Source organism: Primulina eburnea, chromosome 17 (genome assembly GCF_022965805.1).
Source record: "Primulina eburnea isolate SZY01 chromosome 17, ASM2296580v1, whole genome shotgun sequence".
Classification (NCBI taxonomy): domain Eukaryota; kingdom Viridiplantae; phylum Streptophyta; class Magnoliopsida; order Lamiales; family Gesneriaceae; genus Primulina; species Primulina eburnea.
Genome location: NC_133117.1, coordinates 6,666,763 through 6,684,843, shown reverse-complemented (window position 1 = coordinate 6,684,843; position 18,081 = coordinate 6,666,763). Strand labels below are relative to the sequence as shown.

General features: G+C 35.9%; 1 protein-coding gene across 2 annotated transcripts; it reads right to left on the bottom strand.

Annotated features, from left to right (window-relative positions):
- Positions 1-218: 218 nt before the first annotated feature.
- On the bottom strand, positions 219-8,261 carry LOC140818029 (YTH domain-containing protein ECT4-like). 2 transcript variants are annotated; one of them, XM_073177826.1, is made up of 8 exons: positions 7,900-8,261; positions 6,731-6,768; positions 6,438-6,612; positions 5,192-5,250; positions 4,592-5,104; positions 3,451-3,945; positions 2,296-2,508; positions 219-920 (listed from the first exon to the last, which is right to left on the bottom strand). In XM_073177826.1, the coding sequence occupies exons 1-8, from the start codon at positions 7,952-7,954 to the stop codon at positions 660-662; spliced, it is 1,809 nt and encodes a 602-aa protein (XP_073033927.1). In that variant the 5' UTR covers positions 7,955-8,261; the 3' UTR covers positions 219-659. The 2 variants fall into 2 exon arrangements, with proteins under 2 accessions (XP_073033927.1, XP_073033928.1); XM_073177827.1 differs by having other exon boundaries at positions 3,451-3,936.
- Between the last annotated feature and the right edge of the window lie 9,820 nt (positions 8,262-18,081).

Genomic DNA, 18,081 nt, shown 5'->3' with positions numbered 1-18,081 from the left:
TTTGATGTAAGGATTTTGATTTAGACTTGAAAAAGGAAATCAAAATAAGGATTTAAAATCTCGAATCCATTATATCATGAATTTTATCCACACACTAAATTTTTACCATTATATACAAAACTTCAAATTCATCTATCTAAATAAAGAGTTCATATAAATAATCACCAATTTAACATTCAAAATTAAACAAAAGGGACATCTTATTTGAGCCTCTCCTATCCTGTAAATAATGTCACTGCATTCATTGGATTTTTACTGCCACCTTTTTTGAGGGGCTTATACAGAATGTTGATACATAGCATCCAAATACAACCAGCCCTCCAAATAATAAAGAAAAGCTAAAAATACGACCACCAAGTATTCGGCACGCGGGCCTTACACCACCCTATTTTAATAATGAAACGACAAATTAAAAATGGCGAAAAATAAAAATGAAATGACCACAGGAAATAAAGAGGTGCACAAGAGCTGTCCCAGCGTCCAGCCTCTAGTCTTCCCTAAAAATCTCGAATAACCAAATAACACGAAGAGAAAGAGATTCGATGAAAAGGGTAACACCAGCTAGTATGAGATACCATTCCCCGGTCAGCAACTTAGATGATAAATTCGAATGCCTAGAAGCAAATGCTGCAGTCTGCTAATGTTAAGTACAGTACCTGCTACTCTAAATCCTTAGTTTTGGACAGGTTTTTGGCACCATCTAAATGGAGTGAGTCCGCCAAATTATCAGATAGTTGATTTATTAATTCAGGAGAAAGGGAAGTTGACGTATTTCCAGTTGAAATGGCTCGCTGTTTGGCCTTTCTCTCGAGTAAGAACTTCTCACGCTCATCATAGAAGTTGAAGTCGTCAAGAAGGGATGTTTCCGCATCATAGTTCTTGAAAATTTTGATCATTTCAATTCCCTGTTCTAATTTCACCTGAAATAAGGAATCATGGATAAATAAATTGAGCAGGCACGGCCCTACAACTTGTCAAATACATACTCAAAACACTTGTAACAATTAACATGATTTGGTGAATAAACTTAACTGGTGGCGGGAGACAATAAATCTGGAAATATACAGTCTAAAAGTGAGAACATTCAGTCGTGCATGTGATGCTCAAAACTAATATATCATACACGGCCACAAAAGAGGCCTTGCTTTTACTCCAGGAAATGCTGAAGGTTAAAAGTGATTGAGCAAAGTCATGGAGAAAATTAGTCCATAATTTTAACAATTGATGGAAGATGGATATCTAATTAGCAAAATAAATGCATCATTGATCTACTTAAAAATAGAAAATTTATAGTTTTGTAGAGCTTTTTGAAGGTTTTCTCATTCATGAAAACAATCCCTTTCCTCACAAGAATTAAACCCTCCCCATCAGTCATCTTAAGATATAAGCCACATCTCAATCAGCGCTAAAACGATTCTAAAAAAGAACAATTATTACATTGATCCAACAATTGAACGCTCCCCGCGTGATTCCCCAGCCTCCCCACTTCCCCACCAAGGTCCAGTCCCACCCTAATACTCAAAACATGCACGAACACCTCCCCATGCTCCCTAGCCAAAGAAGTCCACTCACCAATCTAATCCACCATCATAACACAGTGCCCCCTGTCTATTACAAGTAAACATGCATAATTAATGACAGATGTGTTTGTGTGCGCCAATTATCCAGCTAGTCCATGCAGTTTGGATAAGAGAGGAAAAAATCAAAGCAAGTGTTTTCTACACTTCCTTTCTCTAACAAGTACTGTAATCTGCCATGATGCGGTTAAGGTTAAGGAACTGCTAATGACAAGAAGCTATCTAACTTTTAGCGCAAGTCCCAGTAAGTTCAATAAACTTCGCGAAAAGTAACCTTGGATCATCTACCATGCGTTCCAAATCAATTCTTGAAAAATTAAAAATATAATCAGCACTCTGATTTCGTTCTAAGTCAAACATAATTGCATTCGTATTAAATATATATCACCACCGACACCCTAAATGAAATTCCGACTTCTTCGTTGGAGTATATTCTTGGGACAATCGCCTCAGACAATGGAAAATTCCATTCCTCCCATCTATCCAACAATAAATATCAGTTTAAAACAAAATAAAAAATCTAGAAGACAGCTGAAAATATCAGAGAAAGGAACCTACACTTCTCAAGTCTTTAAACCAATTGAAGACTACAATAATTTGAGTCAGAACTTTTTCGAATAGCTTAAGGATCTCTGGATGGATTACTATAAGTTACCAAAATCTGGAAAACATGACAAACCTTTTAAAATCAGGAAAAAAATTCAGAACACAGCAATACCTCTTGTGAATCTCGACTGTGAGTAACAGGCTTGTTATCATTATTTTCAAGAAGTATGTGGCGGAAGAGACTGTTGGGTACATCTTTTATGATGTGCCATTTGACAGGAAATCGCCCACTCCATCTCTCCTGTTGCCAATAATCAGCATCATTCTCAAAGTCAACATGTCCTACCATCTCAGCTACACCACAAAACTGCCCACTAGCATTAACCTGCAGTAATTACGCAGACATTTAAAAGAGTTAATACACTAATTATCAATGGCAAAACTACCGTGTAACCTGCCACCAAAAATTTATGCAAGATCAAACAATTCCACCAAAAATTTATGCAAGATCAAACAATTGCTGGTTAAAACAGAGGAAACAAAATCTCAAAGCAAAGCCACAGGCCCACAGGATTAAAATTTTAAACAATAAGGTAATTGGTAGTCCACATCTTGGTACAGTGACAACCCAAAAGCGAAGTCAAAAGCCCTAGAGCAATCAGACTAAGAGAGCCTACCAACTCAAACAATAACTTTAAGAGGGGTGTGCTCAGTATCCTAACCCCATCTGAACAATTCACTAGAGAGGCACGTCTTTAAATAGGTCTGCCTCAAATGCCTGACAATACAATATTAGAAATCAAGAAAGAGCAACCGGAAGTAACACCCATTCACCAACATGCATTGGAATGTCGTATTTTGTCAATAGCAACTGGTGATGCAGAGAGGGACTTTTATTCTGGAAAATATTTACTTAAGACAAGGTCAAACAGATGACCAAACTGTCTAATAGTGGCACCATAGATCTAGTAGAAATCCAGAAAGGCACACAAGGCACACAACATTGTTCAACCAAAACTATTAATTTGTGAAAGTGCAATAAACTAAGACAACATTGGATTAAGTGCAAAGTAAAAGCCAATTATTCTTAGCGGAAACAATTCAGATGCACATCTTTGGAAAAAATCTGCAAATAGATATCATGTCCAGAAAAACCAGACAACCAATCTAAATAGTATTGACTCTTCTTGCACCAAGTGGACTATTGTTCACACAATACGTAGTATCAAACCTTTTATTCCGAAATGAGTACTCCGCACTCCGCACTCCGAGTGAATGCAAGTAAAATAAAAAAGGGTATTAAAAGTTAAAAGTTTTGTCAACTTACTGAGAAAAAGAGAAAGAGAGGACAATTGCCTTCTATTTTCTCTGTATCACCGTATGCAGCATCCAGCTTCCTGTTTCCTAGAGGGGTACTGGACCAAACACCATATTTTATACTTTTATGGATATTATCTTCGCTGAAAGACTTAATGACAAAAAATTTGGCAATTTCATAGTCGATTATGAAATCTGGGGAGTTAAACTCATTGACTTGAAACCCAGAAGTAGATTCAACATCTTTAGTGCCTGATGCAGACCCCTCATCAGGGGAACTCTTGTCTTTTGCCTTCAACGCCCTTGGCCCACGATTCCGGTCAGTTGAAATACCTAGTGTATCAGCAGAAGTATTGATAGTGTCACGATCTCTTTCGCGTCTTCCACCTTTGTCAATAGAAAACCGATTTCGGCTAAAACCAGACCCAGAACCACTTTGGTATGAACTGCCATGAGCATAATGTCTGGATGAGGAGTTTGGTGTAACTCCAAAACCCTGAAATGCCTGACAATAAAATATTAGAAATCAAGAAAGAGGCACGTCTTTAAATAGGTTTGTGTCAAATGGCTTGCAGACTATATTAAATTTCCATTAACATGTTCTAAGCATCGGTAACTCATACTAGTATTCGATGCTCCAAAAACAATTCATCACATTTTATGATAGTTAGCACTATAAATTGCTGTGTGGAAAGTAACAAACCATTTCTGTGCAAAATGGTACAAGATCAAAGCTTCACATAGAGTGACTATCACAAGGCATTTGGTTGACAGAATGTTAAGCAAGCAGTATACTGCAACTTATCAGGAAAGTCAAATCAATCACCTTTATGCTAAAAATAAACAGATCTGGTACACATGAAGAATGACATATTTGGTACATACTACATACTTTAGTGAAAGTTGTGTCCATTCTGCTAACAGTTAATAGCTTAACAGGCCGGTCAAAATTTATTTGAAGTTCCTAGCAAAAATCATCCACACAGCCTCAATCAATAATGAAAAGCAATGACAATAGAAAGACACAAAGTTCATTATTATAATTTGTCTCAATTGTGGAGGCTGCACGCTCTCGAATGCATGTCTATATAGTAACTTCTATTTTTACACTATGAAAAGAAGGTGGGTTTTGTAAGAAATTAGAGACAAACCTGTGCAACATTTTGCTCATATGATCCAAGAATGCCAATTGGTTGAGGGTATACAGTTCCAGAACTTAATGGAGACATGAACCTGCTAGTATCTAGAGAACTGGAACGACTTGGCAATGGTTCACTGGATCCAAACTCCCCAGGAAATTTGTAAAGACCAAGTGCACTATTTCCAGATATATCCCCTCCACCAAAAGATCCAAAAGGTAGATAATAACCTGATGCTGGCCCAAAAAATGTGCTGTCAATCAGATTTTCTTGACTGCTACTTCCCGCAGGCATCAACTCAGCCTGTGGAACTGAATGCATCGACGTAGCACGTGGTGGGCCAGGTGAAACAGCTGGCGGATAGTAGGGCGGATTCACAGGCATTTGGTGTGGAGAAAACAGCTGACCATCTATCATTATTGTCGATAGAGGGCTAGGCATTTGGGGAAACTGTCCATATGCCATCGAGGAGTCAAAGCCATAGCCCGGAGGGTAGAAGAGGGAAGAATTTTCATTGTACATTGCCTTAAACATGATGAAACACATTTTAGCGTCTGACTGTTCTATGTTTCGGTAAAAAAATATTGACGCAACAAAATTATTTGCACCCACCGTGGGTATGATTTGCAAGTTGTTGGCGTTGTCCCAGCTACCACTGCCATTGTCAAAACCTGTAAAAAGAGAAAGTTGATTGTAAACCTAAGCCACACAAAAAAGAAGCAGGAACAATACAAGAAATATAAAAACATAATGGTGCTCACTCTGCAGCACCTGACTGACTGGCTTTTCCTCTATATTTCGTACCTCCTATTTTGAAATATATAGTCATGTTGGCACCAAGAAATAAATATAGTTTCCAAGTATAACAGCCCAAAGACATTTTCTCCCTATTTTCTTTTTCAAAAACTGAGACGAAACCAAATTTAAGTCTCCAGGTTCAACATGAGTCATATTTAAAGGTATGACCCCCTCGTGCCTGAAGCGCGCTTTGCACAGAAAAAGAAATAAACCCTAGCCCTGCTTCTTCTAAAATAAAAAAAGAAAAAGAAAACCCTAAAGCCCAGCCCAAATACTGTACTTAATTATGTGCGAAAAAACTCTAGGCCCAGTACGCCATCCCAAAACGTGTGATTTCCTCCCTAAAATCTGCGATTAAAGTGGAGGCTCCTCCCTAAACTCTAGGCGCATCATCTTTCTCCATTACCACGACATTCTAATTTTTTTTCCAGATTAATTGAACTTTTCCTTCCCCAATTCAAGCTGTTAGTTCTTTACACACTATTTGAAAACATTACATATTGACAACCAGATTGCACAGTTTGAAATACTAAAATTCCAATTCCACAATCACTCCAACCCTCGACTACTTTATCCTGCAACTAAAATTGTCAAGTTATGAAAATATAGCTAGGAAAATGTTTGATGTGCCTTACTTTGCTAAGGGGTGCACACTTCACCTTGCGTCTTTTGCCTAAGTCTCCAGGACACATTTGCGCCTTAGATAACTATGACCACAACTGTGGAAAGATGTGTTTCCCACTGTAAATTTCAATTGATGGAAGTCTCAAATACCGACATAGAAGTTCATCGACGGAAGATTTTAAGTCCCCGACTTTCTATGTGAGTAACAGTGACACTGTGATGCATCACACGCACTAGAAATCATGTTTTTCATTATTCACGAAATGCCTAGACAATTATCTTACTATAAGTGGTCAGTTAGCATCAGCGAATGTGAGAATAAAATTCTCATCCTTGCACGAACAGGACTAATTTCCTATTTTATCATTGAATGTGAATGTTTCCGTACATACTGCCTACATAGTACATCGCAATAGAAATAAATCAAACCACTAACCTCCAAAATAGTAATTCTGATCTTGAGGTTTATATGAACTAAATGGATATGTAGTCAGAGATCCACTAGTTTCTGAAGTTGCAGGCATATCTTTTGTGTTTCTTGAAGCCCCCGATATCGCAACATTTGGAGGAGGATTTGCAGAAATAATCCTTTCATCTTTTGGTGAAAGTGGCTGATTATATAATCAGATAGAAAGGAAAATGAAGCAAATCATCAAAGTTACTTCAGTTCAAGCATATATCTATAAGGGCAGAAAAACCAAGTAAAAAGATGTGTGGCTGATAACTCACCTGTTCAGTCAAGTTATGCAGCTCAACAGTTCTGTCGCCTGCATCACCAAGACAATCGGTAACTTTTCAAGAAAGGAAATAAAGATTGCAAGAGAAATATCAATAAGCTACTTTTAATAGTACAAACCTTTCAATTACAAGTCAAACTTATATATACGTCCATGAAAATGAAGACTGGGTTATTTCATAGTACTCCAACAATATCATGACACATGATGATGTGCAGGTAAAATTGATACAGATAAGGGTGCAAAAAGGAAATATAAGGCTAAGAAATGCCTTCCAATATGGGCGACTGAATCTATTTACCATGACAGGTGCCAGTTTAAATGAATAAAAAAAATCAGCATGCTAAGCAATAGATAGAACCATGGAAGGAGTAGTTATGTGCCCTGATGGTTAAACTTCATCAAGGATGGCTGAAATCAATTATCAAACTAAGCATACACAAGTAAGTAATTATGTACCCTGATGGTTAAACTTCATCAAGGATGGCTGAAATCAAACTAAGCATACACAAGTATCTATTAATATTTCACGGATCGAAAGCACATGGTCAAACACACAAGATAGAAATTAAAATTATAAGAATCACTGTTTAGCATGAAATTCATCCTAACTACTTTTTCCATTTTAAAACCGTATACTGAGCATCATTCGGATTTTAGGTTTTTAGAGAATTACTAAATCATGCAGAGTAACCAACAAGCTCGATTTGATCTTTTCTTACTCACATCAGAACACCAGTTTTTAAAATTATAAGTTCAGAGTAGACTTCTCCTGGGCCTTAATTTCCATAACCAACCCCAAATCTGTCAACAATTAAACTTATTTACAAAACCCAAATCCACCCAAAAAAATTTAAAGAAAAATCAAACGCAGAAAAAAGCAAACATAAGAAAGAACAATTACAAATTATGCTCAAATTTCCCTAATTTATGAGTAGTTCTGGGCTTTACGGCTCAAATCCGGTTTACACAGTGCATGCAAGAAATCCTCAAATCTCAAATCAAAACATTCGTTCACGAACCCACGCCAAAAAACTAAGACTTCGACATATAAAAATGCAATCTAAATTCAGTTCTAAAGGAGTAAAAAATAAATAAATTTGAGACATACAAGAACATAGAAATAATCACATAAAAACATATAAGTGGATAACAACGAACCAGGAGATGAGATGGGGGCGAATCGATCGAGGCTCTGCCGATTCGTTTCTTCCATGGAACCCAACCAATTTTTAACCAAAGTACACGAATCAAAGGGGAGAAAAAAAGAGCCAAAAAAATCAGATCTATCCAATCCAACAACCAAATCGAAGATCAATCGAAACGAACAAAAAGATTTGAACCAAATAAACCCAACTGTACGTGAATAAAAACCCTCGAATTATTCTCAAATAATTGGAATTATCGAAGTTTTGGGGGAATCTAGAAGGGAAAAAATGGCTTCGCGGGAGGGTTTGAAAAACACACACACACCCCAAAGGGTTTTTTTTTCCTCCTTTGAATGAACACCAAAGGGTTTTACAGAGCCATACTATTACCGCATTTCATTAATTTTTATATATTTATTTTATTTAATTGGTTATTATTATTATTATTATTATTATTATTATTATTATTATTATTATTATTAAATTAAACATTTAAAAATATTTTTTTTGAACTTTTAAAATTAAAATTTCGCATACCTCTTTTAACTGATCATTAGATATATAAATTTCAAATTCAATTGGTTATATTTATATAGTTTATCGTTACCATTATATAGGTAAGGATAGAAATATTTAATTATTTTTTATTATTTTGAAATAGTGATAATATATGGCATATCAATTGTATTATGCGTATATTTTAAGAGCTGGCTAAATAAATAAAGATATGGTAATTATTACTTTATGGACAAAAGGTGATTTAGTCGATGAATTTTAAAAATTAAGAATTGAATATGACAGATTATAAGAACCAGTGTCCGGATCACATATGTTACATTATATGTGCATACAATATAAAAATTTATCTAACATTATGTAAAAAAATAATATTTTCCCTATAATTTTATGGATTCTAAAAATTAGGTTACAAAATCTTTGCTTCATTGACCTACAATGAGATGTGTGCATTTAAAGAGGAATGAGATGTGTGCATTTAAAGAGGAGATGTTGCGTGTGGGGGAGATTGTGATGTCATGGAAAAGTGAGGAAGTTTATTTGTTAGGGTGGAATAAACAAAAAATTCGATTTAGATTATGTGAATAAACTTTTTTTAAATTTTGTTCAACTTAAAATTATTTAGACCAAAGGTGATTTTAGGTTGTTAAACTTTGTGCAAGACTGTTTTGGGTGGTTTTGAGAGTGAATGTGTGTCAGAACTGAACAGAAACGTTCTCACACACTGAGGGATAACAGGCTTCTAAACTAAGTAGATATCACGATGAATAATTCCCTCTGGGCTTAAGTGCTTCTGAAAGCTGATATGCAACTGAGTGTGGCCTTTTCTCTCTAGTATTGTATATGTGCTCTCTCTGTTGGTTGAGTCTTCACCGCTCTTCTCTTTATAAAGGAAGAGGAAGCTGATCGTACAGTGAGACTCATTTATTGTATATGTTGCATTTGAATCGGCTTCTTGGACTATGTGTCTCGTCTTTTTGATTGTCCCTCTGAAGCGTTTGTCTTTAATGCTCTGATGCAACGTCCATTATTGTCCTTTGACTGGATAATGGCTTTGTACCTTCTCGCACAGCTGGAATCCACTCGAAGGAATCTATCATCGTCCATAACTGAAGGATTCTAACTGATGCTTCGAACTGGTCAGTTTGAACTGATCTTTCAGTTGGGCTGGTGAAATCAGTTGACTCGTCAGTGGAACTGATTTCACACTCGTTCAGTTGGACTGATCAGCTGGGTTTTTTCATCAGTTGAACACTCTTTCGGCTGGCCAGGCTTCTGAGGTTTTCCTGCTGAATTACCTATCAACTGGTCAATCAGCTGTACTGCTCATATGATGTAGCCAGTTGAACTAATTCATTTTGAGCGATCAGTTGGGTCTTCAGTTTTGCGATGTAAACAACTCGTAGGTGATCCTAGATGCTGTACAACTAAGGTAGATCATTAGTAACACAATTAACAACTTTTGTTACCATCAAAATCAAGATTGCGAACTTGAAAAGTTCCAACAATCTCTCCCTTTTTTATGGTTATAAAACTTGAGCAGTTAAGCGCAATATATTCAGTTTAAGAGTTAGTACATTCAAATTGTCGAAAGCTCCCTCTTAACAACTGAATCAAAAGAAAAACACCTTTTAAAAACTGAGTAGAAAGGAGAAAAATTTAAAACAGTATTTATCAGTTGACTGAGAGAGTAATTGGATTTTAATACATGTTTTCAGTTAAAAAAAACGCTCCCCCTCAGAAACTGAATGAAAACCCGTATTTGAGAATTATTTAATTAGTCATTTAATCATTCAAGCATTGTAGGCAAGAAAACTGAGAATATCTATTCAATCACAAAGAGACATATCTGAATAATCATGATATTTTATTTGAGTAAACTTCCATGTTTTTACATATGAGTACATACATCGGTTGAGAACAGAAAAATTGCTACAAAAATAGCATATTTTAAATGTGTGAACTCTATCATAGCATGTATGCATACTACATGTACTTACGAATTTCAACCACAAAAGCAGTGTGACATAATGGATCCTTATTGTCACTGTATGAACGCTTCATTTTTCTTTTGTACCCTTTAAGACTCTGGACCATGTCATGAGATATAAGATTGATGGCATTGTTTTATCATGTATATGATCATGATTGATCGGTCTGTAGAAGAATGTCTAGGAAATGTTCAATTTCCAACTAAATGGCATGAGTGGTCGGTGAAGAACTAAGATGGTAATGCATCATTGTGTGGTATGGCGTCCTCACCAAATTTTCTATTTTTTTAATAAATTCCCAAAGGTTATTATACACATTATGTAGTATGGTGTCCTCTCCCAAATTTTCTATACACACACACACACATAGCTACGCTTATTTTATTCCGACAACGGTGACCAAGAGCTAGCCACTAAGAGAATCTCAATTGAATGCTCCAACTCTAATGCCCCTGCTGCTATAATAAGTTCTAGAGATAGATATTTTGTGACTTGCCTACCCGTGGCTCGCTTCACTCTCTTCAAATAAGATCGCGGGTCACTCGCTTCCTCAAGCACGGGAAAGAGAGAACATTTCTTATTTATGCCCACTCTTCAAAATAAAATTTCCCTTCTTCTAAGAGCTAAATTGATAGCAATTCCCTAAACTAAAGATTTGACTTACCTTGGGCCTGGAACTCCTTTCTTTACCTTGAGACATGTATTTTTTATTATAGATATCACCGTTCAAGCTTTCAAAGATCATATTCTCGTCTTGGCCATTCACTAAGGATGGCAGTCAATAGCTCTACGATCACATCGGATTCTAACGCTCATATGACTTCACTCGCTTAATCGGAATCATTTTTATTATTTTTTTTAAAAATTTAAATTTACAAAAAACATAAGGTTTAGAACTCATCGGCAAAGAAGATATATACAAAAAGCTCAAGATTCAGAAATTATCGGCAAACAAGACATTCTTTCTCTTGTCACGCATCATCAATCGATAGTCCTGAAACTCACCTTCCACCCCGCCTTCCAATCTTCGCTGCCTGCCATCCAAGCTCCGATGAAACTTTTACCAAGGTATGCTTCGTATTTCGTGGATTTTACAATGGGGTTTTCAGATTAGGGCTTCTAACCTTACATTTACGGGATCTGCAATTCCATATTTACATAAGAATGAGGTCCAAGATTTGTGTTGCTATTACGGAAGAACATAGCTTAAAAATTTGTGTTCTAATTACAGAAAAAACAAAGCTTACAATATTTTATTTGTGCGTAAAAGATGGATACATTATTTTCAATTATTTTTCCCCAAATCTTTGTTCCTGTTAGTTCACCTATTGATATTTGTGTTTATTTTTTAGGACGGTGGATGGATCGCTTAAGTTCTTTGATGTCCTCATCTCATTTTATGATTGTGATAACAACTTTAATATTAAAAAATTTTGGTTAACTTTGAACTTAATTATTGCTCATACCAAGAAATTGTAACGATCAAAATCTCAGTAAAAGCGGCAAAATGTGTATGAAATGAGATTAAGTCAAAATTTGACAATAAACTTACGTTTGAAATAAAATATATTAAAAAATAAAATATTTTAATTTCCTTTAATTTAATCCATGTCTAAAGGTGCATTAAACGTCATCATTACTGACCAGGATCCTACTATGAAAAAGGCCATTGCACAAGTTTTCCCACAAGTAGTGCATCGATATTGTTTGTGGCACATACTGAACAAATTTTCAGATAAATTATCCTGTGACTTTTCGTGACTACTATCGAAACATAAAGAACGTCATTCAAAATTCTGCAACACCTAATGAATTTGATAAGTCTTGGGAAGATGTTATCAAGTGTGCTAATTTGGAAAAAAAATGATTGGTTGTTATTGATGTATGAATTACGACAGAAGTGGGTGCCATCATATTTTAACCACGTATTTTGTGCTGGAATATCAAGCAGTCAGAAATCTGAAAGTTCACATGCATTTTTCAAGAAGTATATCTCTAATAAGAACTCGTTGATGGATTTTACCACTTGTTTCAATAGGACACTCCGACATCAAAGACACAATGAGTTAGTTGCTGACCATATTGATTTGAATGAGTGTCCCAAAATTAAGTCAAAGAGGCCAATGGAAACTCAAATGGTTAAGGTGTACACGAAAAAAAAATGGTTACAGTTTCAAAATGAAATGAATGAGAGTGATGGTAATTTTCTGCAACAAACGTTTGAAGGAGTTGAATTAGTGGCTTACAATGTGATGAATTTTCAAAGTCGTTCTTCCTCCAAACCAAGGGTGCTCACTCATAATAAAATGATGGACTATATCATGTAGTTGTATGAAATTTGAGTTCGATGACATTCCATGCAGACATATGTTAGCTTTTTCGTATTAGCCAAGTGTATCAATTGCCTGATAAGTATATACTAAAACGATGGACACAAGTTCAAAGGTTGATGCCATATATTTTATGACTGAGAAAAATAGCATTGATGATCCAGAAAAGAGTTTGATGTCAAGACACTCGAGATTATCTTATAAAGCTTCCATAGCAATTTGTTAGGATAGGTTAGGGGAGTAAATCGATGAGCTACAATAGCACAGTTCTTGAAATATTGAACACCGATGAATTAAATCAAGTTTGGTGTTCAAACCAAGCGGAAAATACTCGAAATAATCCTTCGTAGAAACCGATTAAATATTTTGTAAACCATTTAAAATATATGCAAGTTGAATGAATAAAAATATTTCAGTTGAAGCATTTTATCAAACACTTGGTATACAATATTTTGGTATTTGAAGAACACATAAAATGCTTCAACAATGCATCCTTTAAAAACTACGAAAATGATAAGTAAATGCAATAAACAAATAGACACGAATTTGTTTATGGATGTTCGGAGATTTCAACACTCCAACGTCACCCCTTCTTCCCCTTGGGAAGGATTCACTAGAAGACTTTGATTTATACAACACTTTGTACAAACCCATTCAGCTAGGACTTACCCACTGCCTAAACTGAACTCCTAGCACTCAAGATTGTAGGCAGCACCTCACAATCAGCATATTGTTTAATGTCTCATATGCAAAGACTACATACGCAAGTTTTACGTCTTTGTGCAAGACTCTCAACTAATCTTTGAAGTTCAACTCTCTTGTATATGTGTGAGTGATTGTGTGTGAGTAATTTATCAGTTACATTGTACATCTCAAATGTATCCTCACACAAGGGCTTGTGCTCTCAACTAACTGATTTCTTCATGCTAACTGTCCATGCTTTGAATCCCCTTCCAAAGCTCTTGTTTGATCTTCAATATGTTGTATTTATAGGCTCCAACACTGATATATATGTTAGACACAAGAATATGACCGTTTGAAAAGTTTCTGTACTGTTTCCGAGATTGCAACGGTCAAATTCAGCTTGCTGGGCATTTTCCCGACTGGTCAACTCTGGTCAACTGGTCAACTCTGGTCAACTCAACTGGTCGTTCAGTTCAGCTGGTCAGCAGCTGGTTCAGTTCAGTTGGTCAGTAGCTGGTTCAGTTTCAGTTCAGCTGGGCAGCCTAGCTGATTTCAGTTTGTGCAGAACCAGTAGCTTCATTGTTATTTATCAGCATCGTAAGCTTCGATTCAGACTTTGACTTCTGAAAATTATTTGTAGATCTTCGTCTTATCTTTCCAACTCATACTGAATCGCTTCGTTTCGATAACCGAGATGAGAGATATGACCAAAATACCGCAGCTGCTCAAACCCAACTGATTGATGTTTTCATGTGTCAGTTCGGTAATTGAGCGATCAGTTAGACCATGATAACATCCGATTTTGCCCAACTGACGTGAAGTACGACTTGTTCCAAATTGTGTTTTCTGATCAGTCCAATTGACGGAATGTCATTTTCATCATCCAGTTAAGAGATATCATCAAAATACCAAAGCTTGCCAGAAATTCAGTTTGTGCAGCAATCAATTTCAACTTGCTTCTTGTGTTTGCAACTTCACACTTGAGTAAATATGTTAGAAACACAATAACGAGTTTTGTTAACATCAAAATCAAGATTGCGAACTTTAAAAGTTCCAACACAATTTATGATGCGCCGTTGACTGATGAAGAGACAAACTTCTTGGATGAACAATTAGATTATATTTTAAGCAAAATTAAAGAGATAAACACCAGTAAAAATTTCAACAGTGAAAGTCAAAATAAGAAAACCATGGATGTGGTCGTTGGTATAATTGATCCTTCTGAAATAAGAGCAAAAAGGTGTGGGAAGAGATTGAAATCATCAAAGGAGAAGTCAATCTCAAAGGCCAGACTATGTCGTGGATGCGGGAGTCGAGGTGTGTCTCATGACAAGCGTAATTGTCCAATTTTGCATAACGAGTATGTGTTGATTAATATTGTGTATATTTTATAAATTTTTTACAAACCAAATAATTTCATTTATTTTGTAAATATGATGATGTCTCATTTACTAGATCAACTATACATGATCATCATAACAATGATGACAACATAGATGAAGAAGATTTTGCATCGATGACCTGTACTTTAAATGTTTAATTTTTTTTACATAATAGTGTTATGAGAGATTGATGTTAAGAATTGTATTTATTATTGCAAGTTCTAACAACATGTGAATAACTGGAACACATTTGGATGAATGAATTAAGTTCATTTATGTACGAGAATCTCATTTTTGTTTTTCATTTTTTAATCTTTTGGTACATCGTGTTATTCTTTTTTTCATTCAGTTCCATCTATGAGATTGTTAAGTTCTTATTTTTTGGTATTTATTTATTTATTTATTTGATTTTCAGAATTTTTTTCTATTAGTTTTGTTGTTTTTACAGCTTCAATTCGCAAAGAACTTGTATGATAGATACAAATCTCATATTAATTTGGCTATTTTTTTATGGATGCTTTACGAGATAAGAGAGTAATTATGAAAACTCTGACATGTATTTACTGCACGCAATACCTTAAGGTTTTAATCGTTTGTAAATGGTTCTGTGATGAATTTTCTTAATTGTTGATATGCTATTCTTTGAACTGATGTATTTACCCTTTCTAGTGATTGCATTTCCAAGAATAAACCCTTCTAAGGGCATTTGAAAATGCCATGTTTCAAAGACACTCATGTGTGCTTGTTTTTACTTAATAATTAAGTAAAGCCAAAGAACAAAATATTGAAATAATCAAATGCCACATATACTTCATAATTATTGATAATTAGTAGTGTCGTCATTGAAAAAGCCACTAATAGTAATTTATAAGGATTTTTAAATAGATCTTAAATTTCTTTCCACTGTCATTCGTAGCTGTTACTGTTAATAAGTTTTCATCGCATCATGATTCATTCATATAATAAGTTACAATAAAAATAAAAAATTTTAAAGATCCAAATAAGAACATCAATGAAACCCAAAAAAAAAAATTGTTGTTATAATAGTTTATCATCCTTACAAAACATCTCAGTCGATGCTAACTCTAACGCACCGTAATTTCATACTTAAAAATTTGCGGAAAAATTAAAAAATTTCTTAAATGCAAACATCCAAACGGTCGTCACTCAACATTCATAAAAATAAATCTCAAAATCATCCGTCACAATAAAATTTTGCTAAAAGAAACTGTCTCAAAATATTTCGTATCCAGATATTAAAAAAAATCAGAGTATTTTTAAACTTTGCATAAAATGTAAACATTGCGGTCCTCGGGTCTAGCCTTCAGCTCAGTCCAAGCCTGCCCCTTGGTCGCCACCTCCTATCTCCTCAACATAGTCACCTGCATCGATCAAGTCTAGTGAGTCTAAAGACTCAACACTATAAACTGGTAGTAACGAGTAGTACATAATAAAATCACATGCAACTTTAAAATAAGACATACATACTTAAAACTTGACTTGCATGATAAACTTGAACATACGTACGTACATAACTAGACGTGCCATCAACATAAACTTTCATAAACATACTGCATACTTGAACATACATAACTTCACCATTTTCGTAGAGAATGTTTCAAAGCAAGTGACCCATACATAATAAACGTCTGATCAGACAAACCACAGTACTGGGCTGACAGGGACGTATCCACTGCCACATACATAAGATCTCCGTTCATAATTTAACGGGCTGGTTGGTCCATGTTCATAATTTAACGCTTTCCAACCACGATCTAACCCGTTCATAATTTAACAGGGTGGAGAGGTCCTCGACCACGTTCACCGACTTCCAAACCCATTCATAACTTGGTCACAAGACATTTAGCATACCTCAAAAACTTAAAATATTTTCTTTTGCACGTCACATACTTACTAGGCGTCGAGGGATTCATTGGACTTCGATCGGGGCCGTCGCTGCTGCACATACTAACTTGAATTTACTTACTTAGATTGCATAACTTAGACGTAGCTAATCATACCTATTCTCGAGTTCAATCAATGCTTAGGACATTCCATAATTTCCCATGACACGACGTTGATACCCTTGCACTAAACCATGACATCGAACCCCAAAGCATGCTAAAAATATTTTTCCCAAATATGCTAGACACGGACCCCGTGCCCAGGCCCGGCTCCGGGTCCGTGTACATACGGTAACTGTGTGTGTAGAAAAGAGGAGACACGGACCCCGTGCTTAGGTCTGGGTAGGGGTCCGTGTAGACTCTGGAAAAAGGCACTTCGGAATAACGAAGGCACGGACCCCGTGCCGAGGTCCGGGTAAGGGTCCGTGTAGTCTCGGTTTCTTGGCACTAAGGATGAAACAAGGGCACGGACCCCGTGTCAAGGTCCGTGTACAGGTCCGTGTTCGCTCGTTGGCTTGAGACTTACGAAAATTCTGAACCTGATTGTTCAGCACTCTCATCTCGATTGTACAGACCACGAACCAACATCACGAGTCATTCCTAGAACACTAAGGAATTATACCAACCCAAGTGAACATTAAAATTTCCCCAAGAGCGAATAATCATCAATGACAACAACGCAACTCAAAATTCGACACAATGTTTCTTCCTATGACTCTTGATTCAACTTATTGCCTATTGACACGAAGCGAACCATTAGTGACCGTCCCAACAACATAAAAAAAGTACCTATACGCAGCAACGATCACCCGTCGAACCCCCAACGAAGCCCGCAACATAAAACTTCAAGAAACGTATCAATACAATTTTTCTGAAAATTACAGTTTGAGCAGTCTCACGGAAAACATCATAACTCACTCATTTTTTGTCCAAAAATCTCGAATTTTATATCAAATCTAAGGCATCGAAAAGTTCTACAATTTTGTAGTTGAAAGTTTTCTCAAAATCCCGACAGAAAAATCGCAGTTTTCAACAGAACAGTAAGTTACGAGATTTCATATCTAAAAAGTATTTCAAACGCATTCAAACCGTTTTCCGCTCAAACGACGAACGTCACACATGGATTTTCACGCATAAAAATAACACAACGCATACTATGACAAGATCGATGCAGAAAGAACAGAATATACGTGCCTTTATGATATTAAACGTTACCGAACCGGCGATATCGAAGCGGAGATGTAAGCGAGGTTGATCCAGGACGAACGTGGCACCGTGCATGTCTAGGATTTGGACTGGTTTCTCTTCATAAGACAGGTCTGGAGCAAGTTGCAACGGCTCAAAACTCAGAATGTGCGAAGGTTTAGCTAGGTATTTCCTTAGCATCG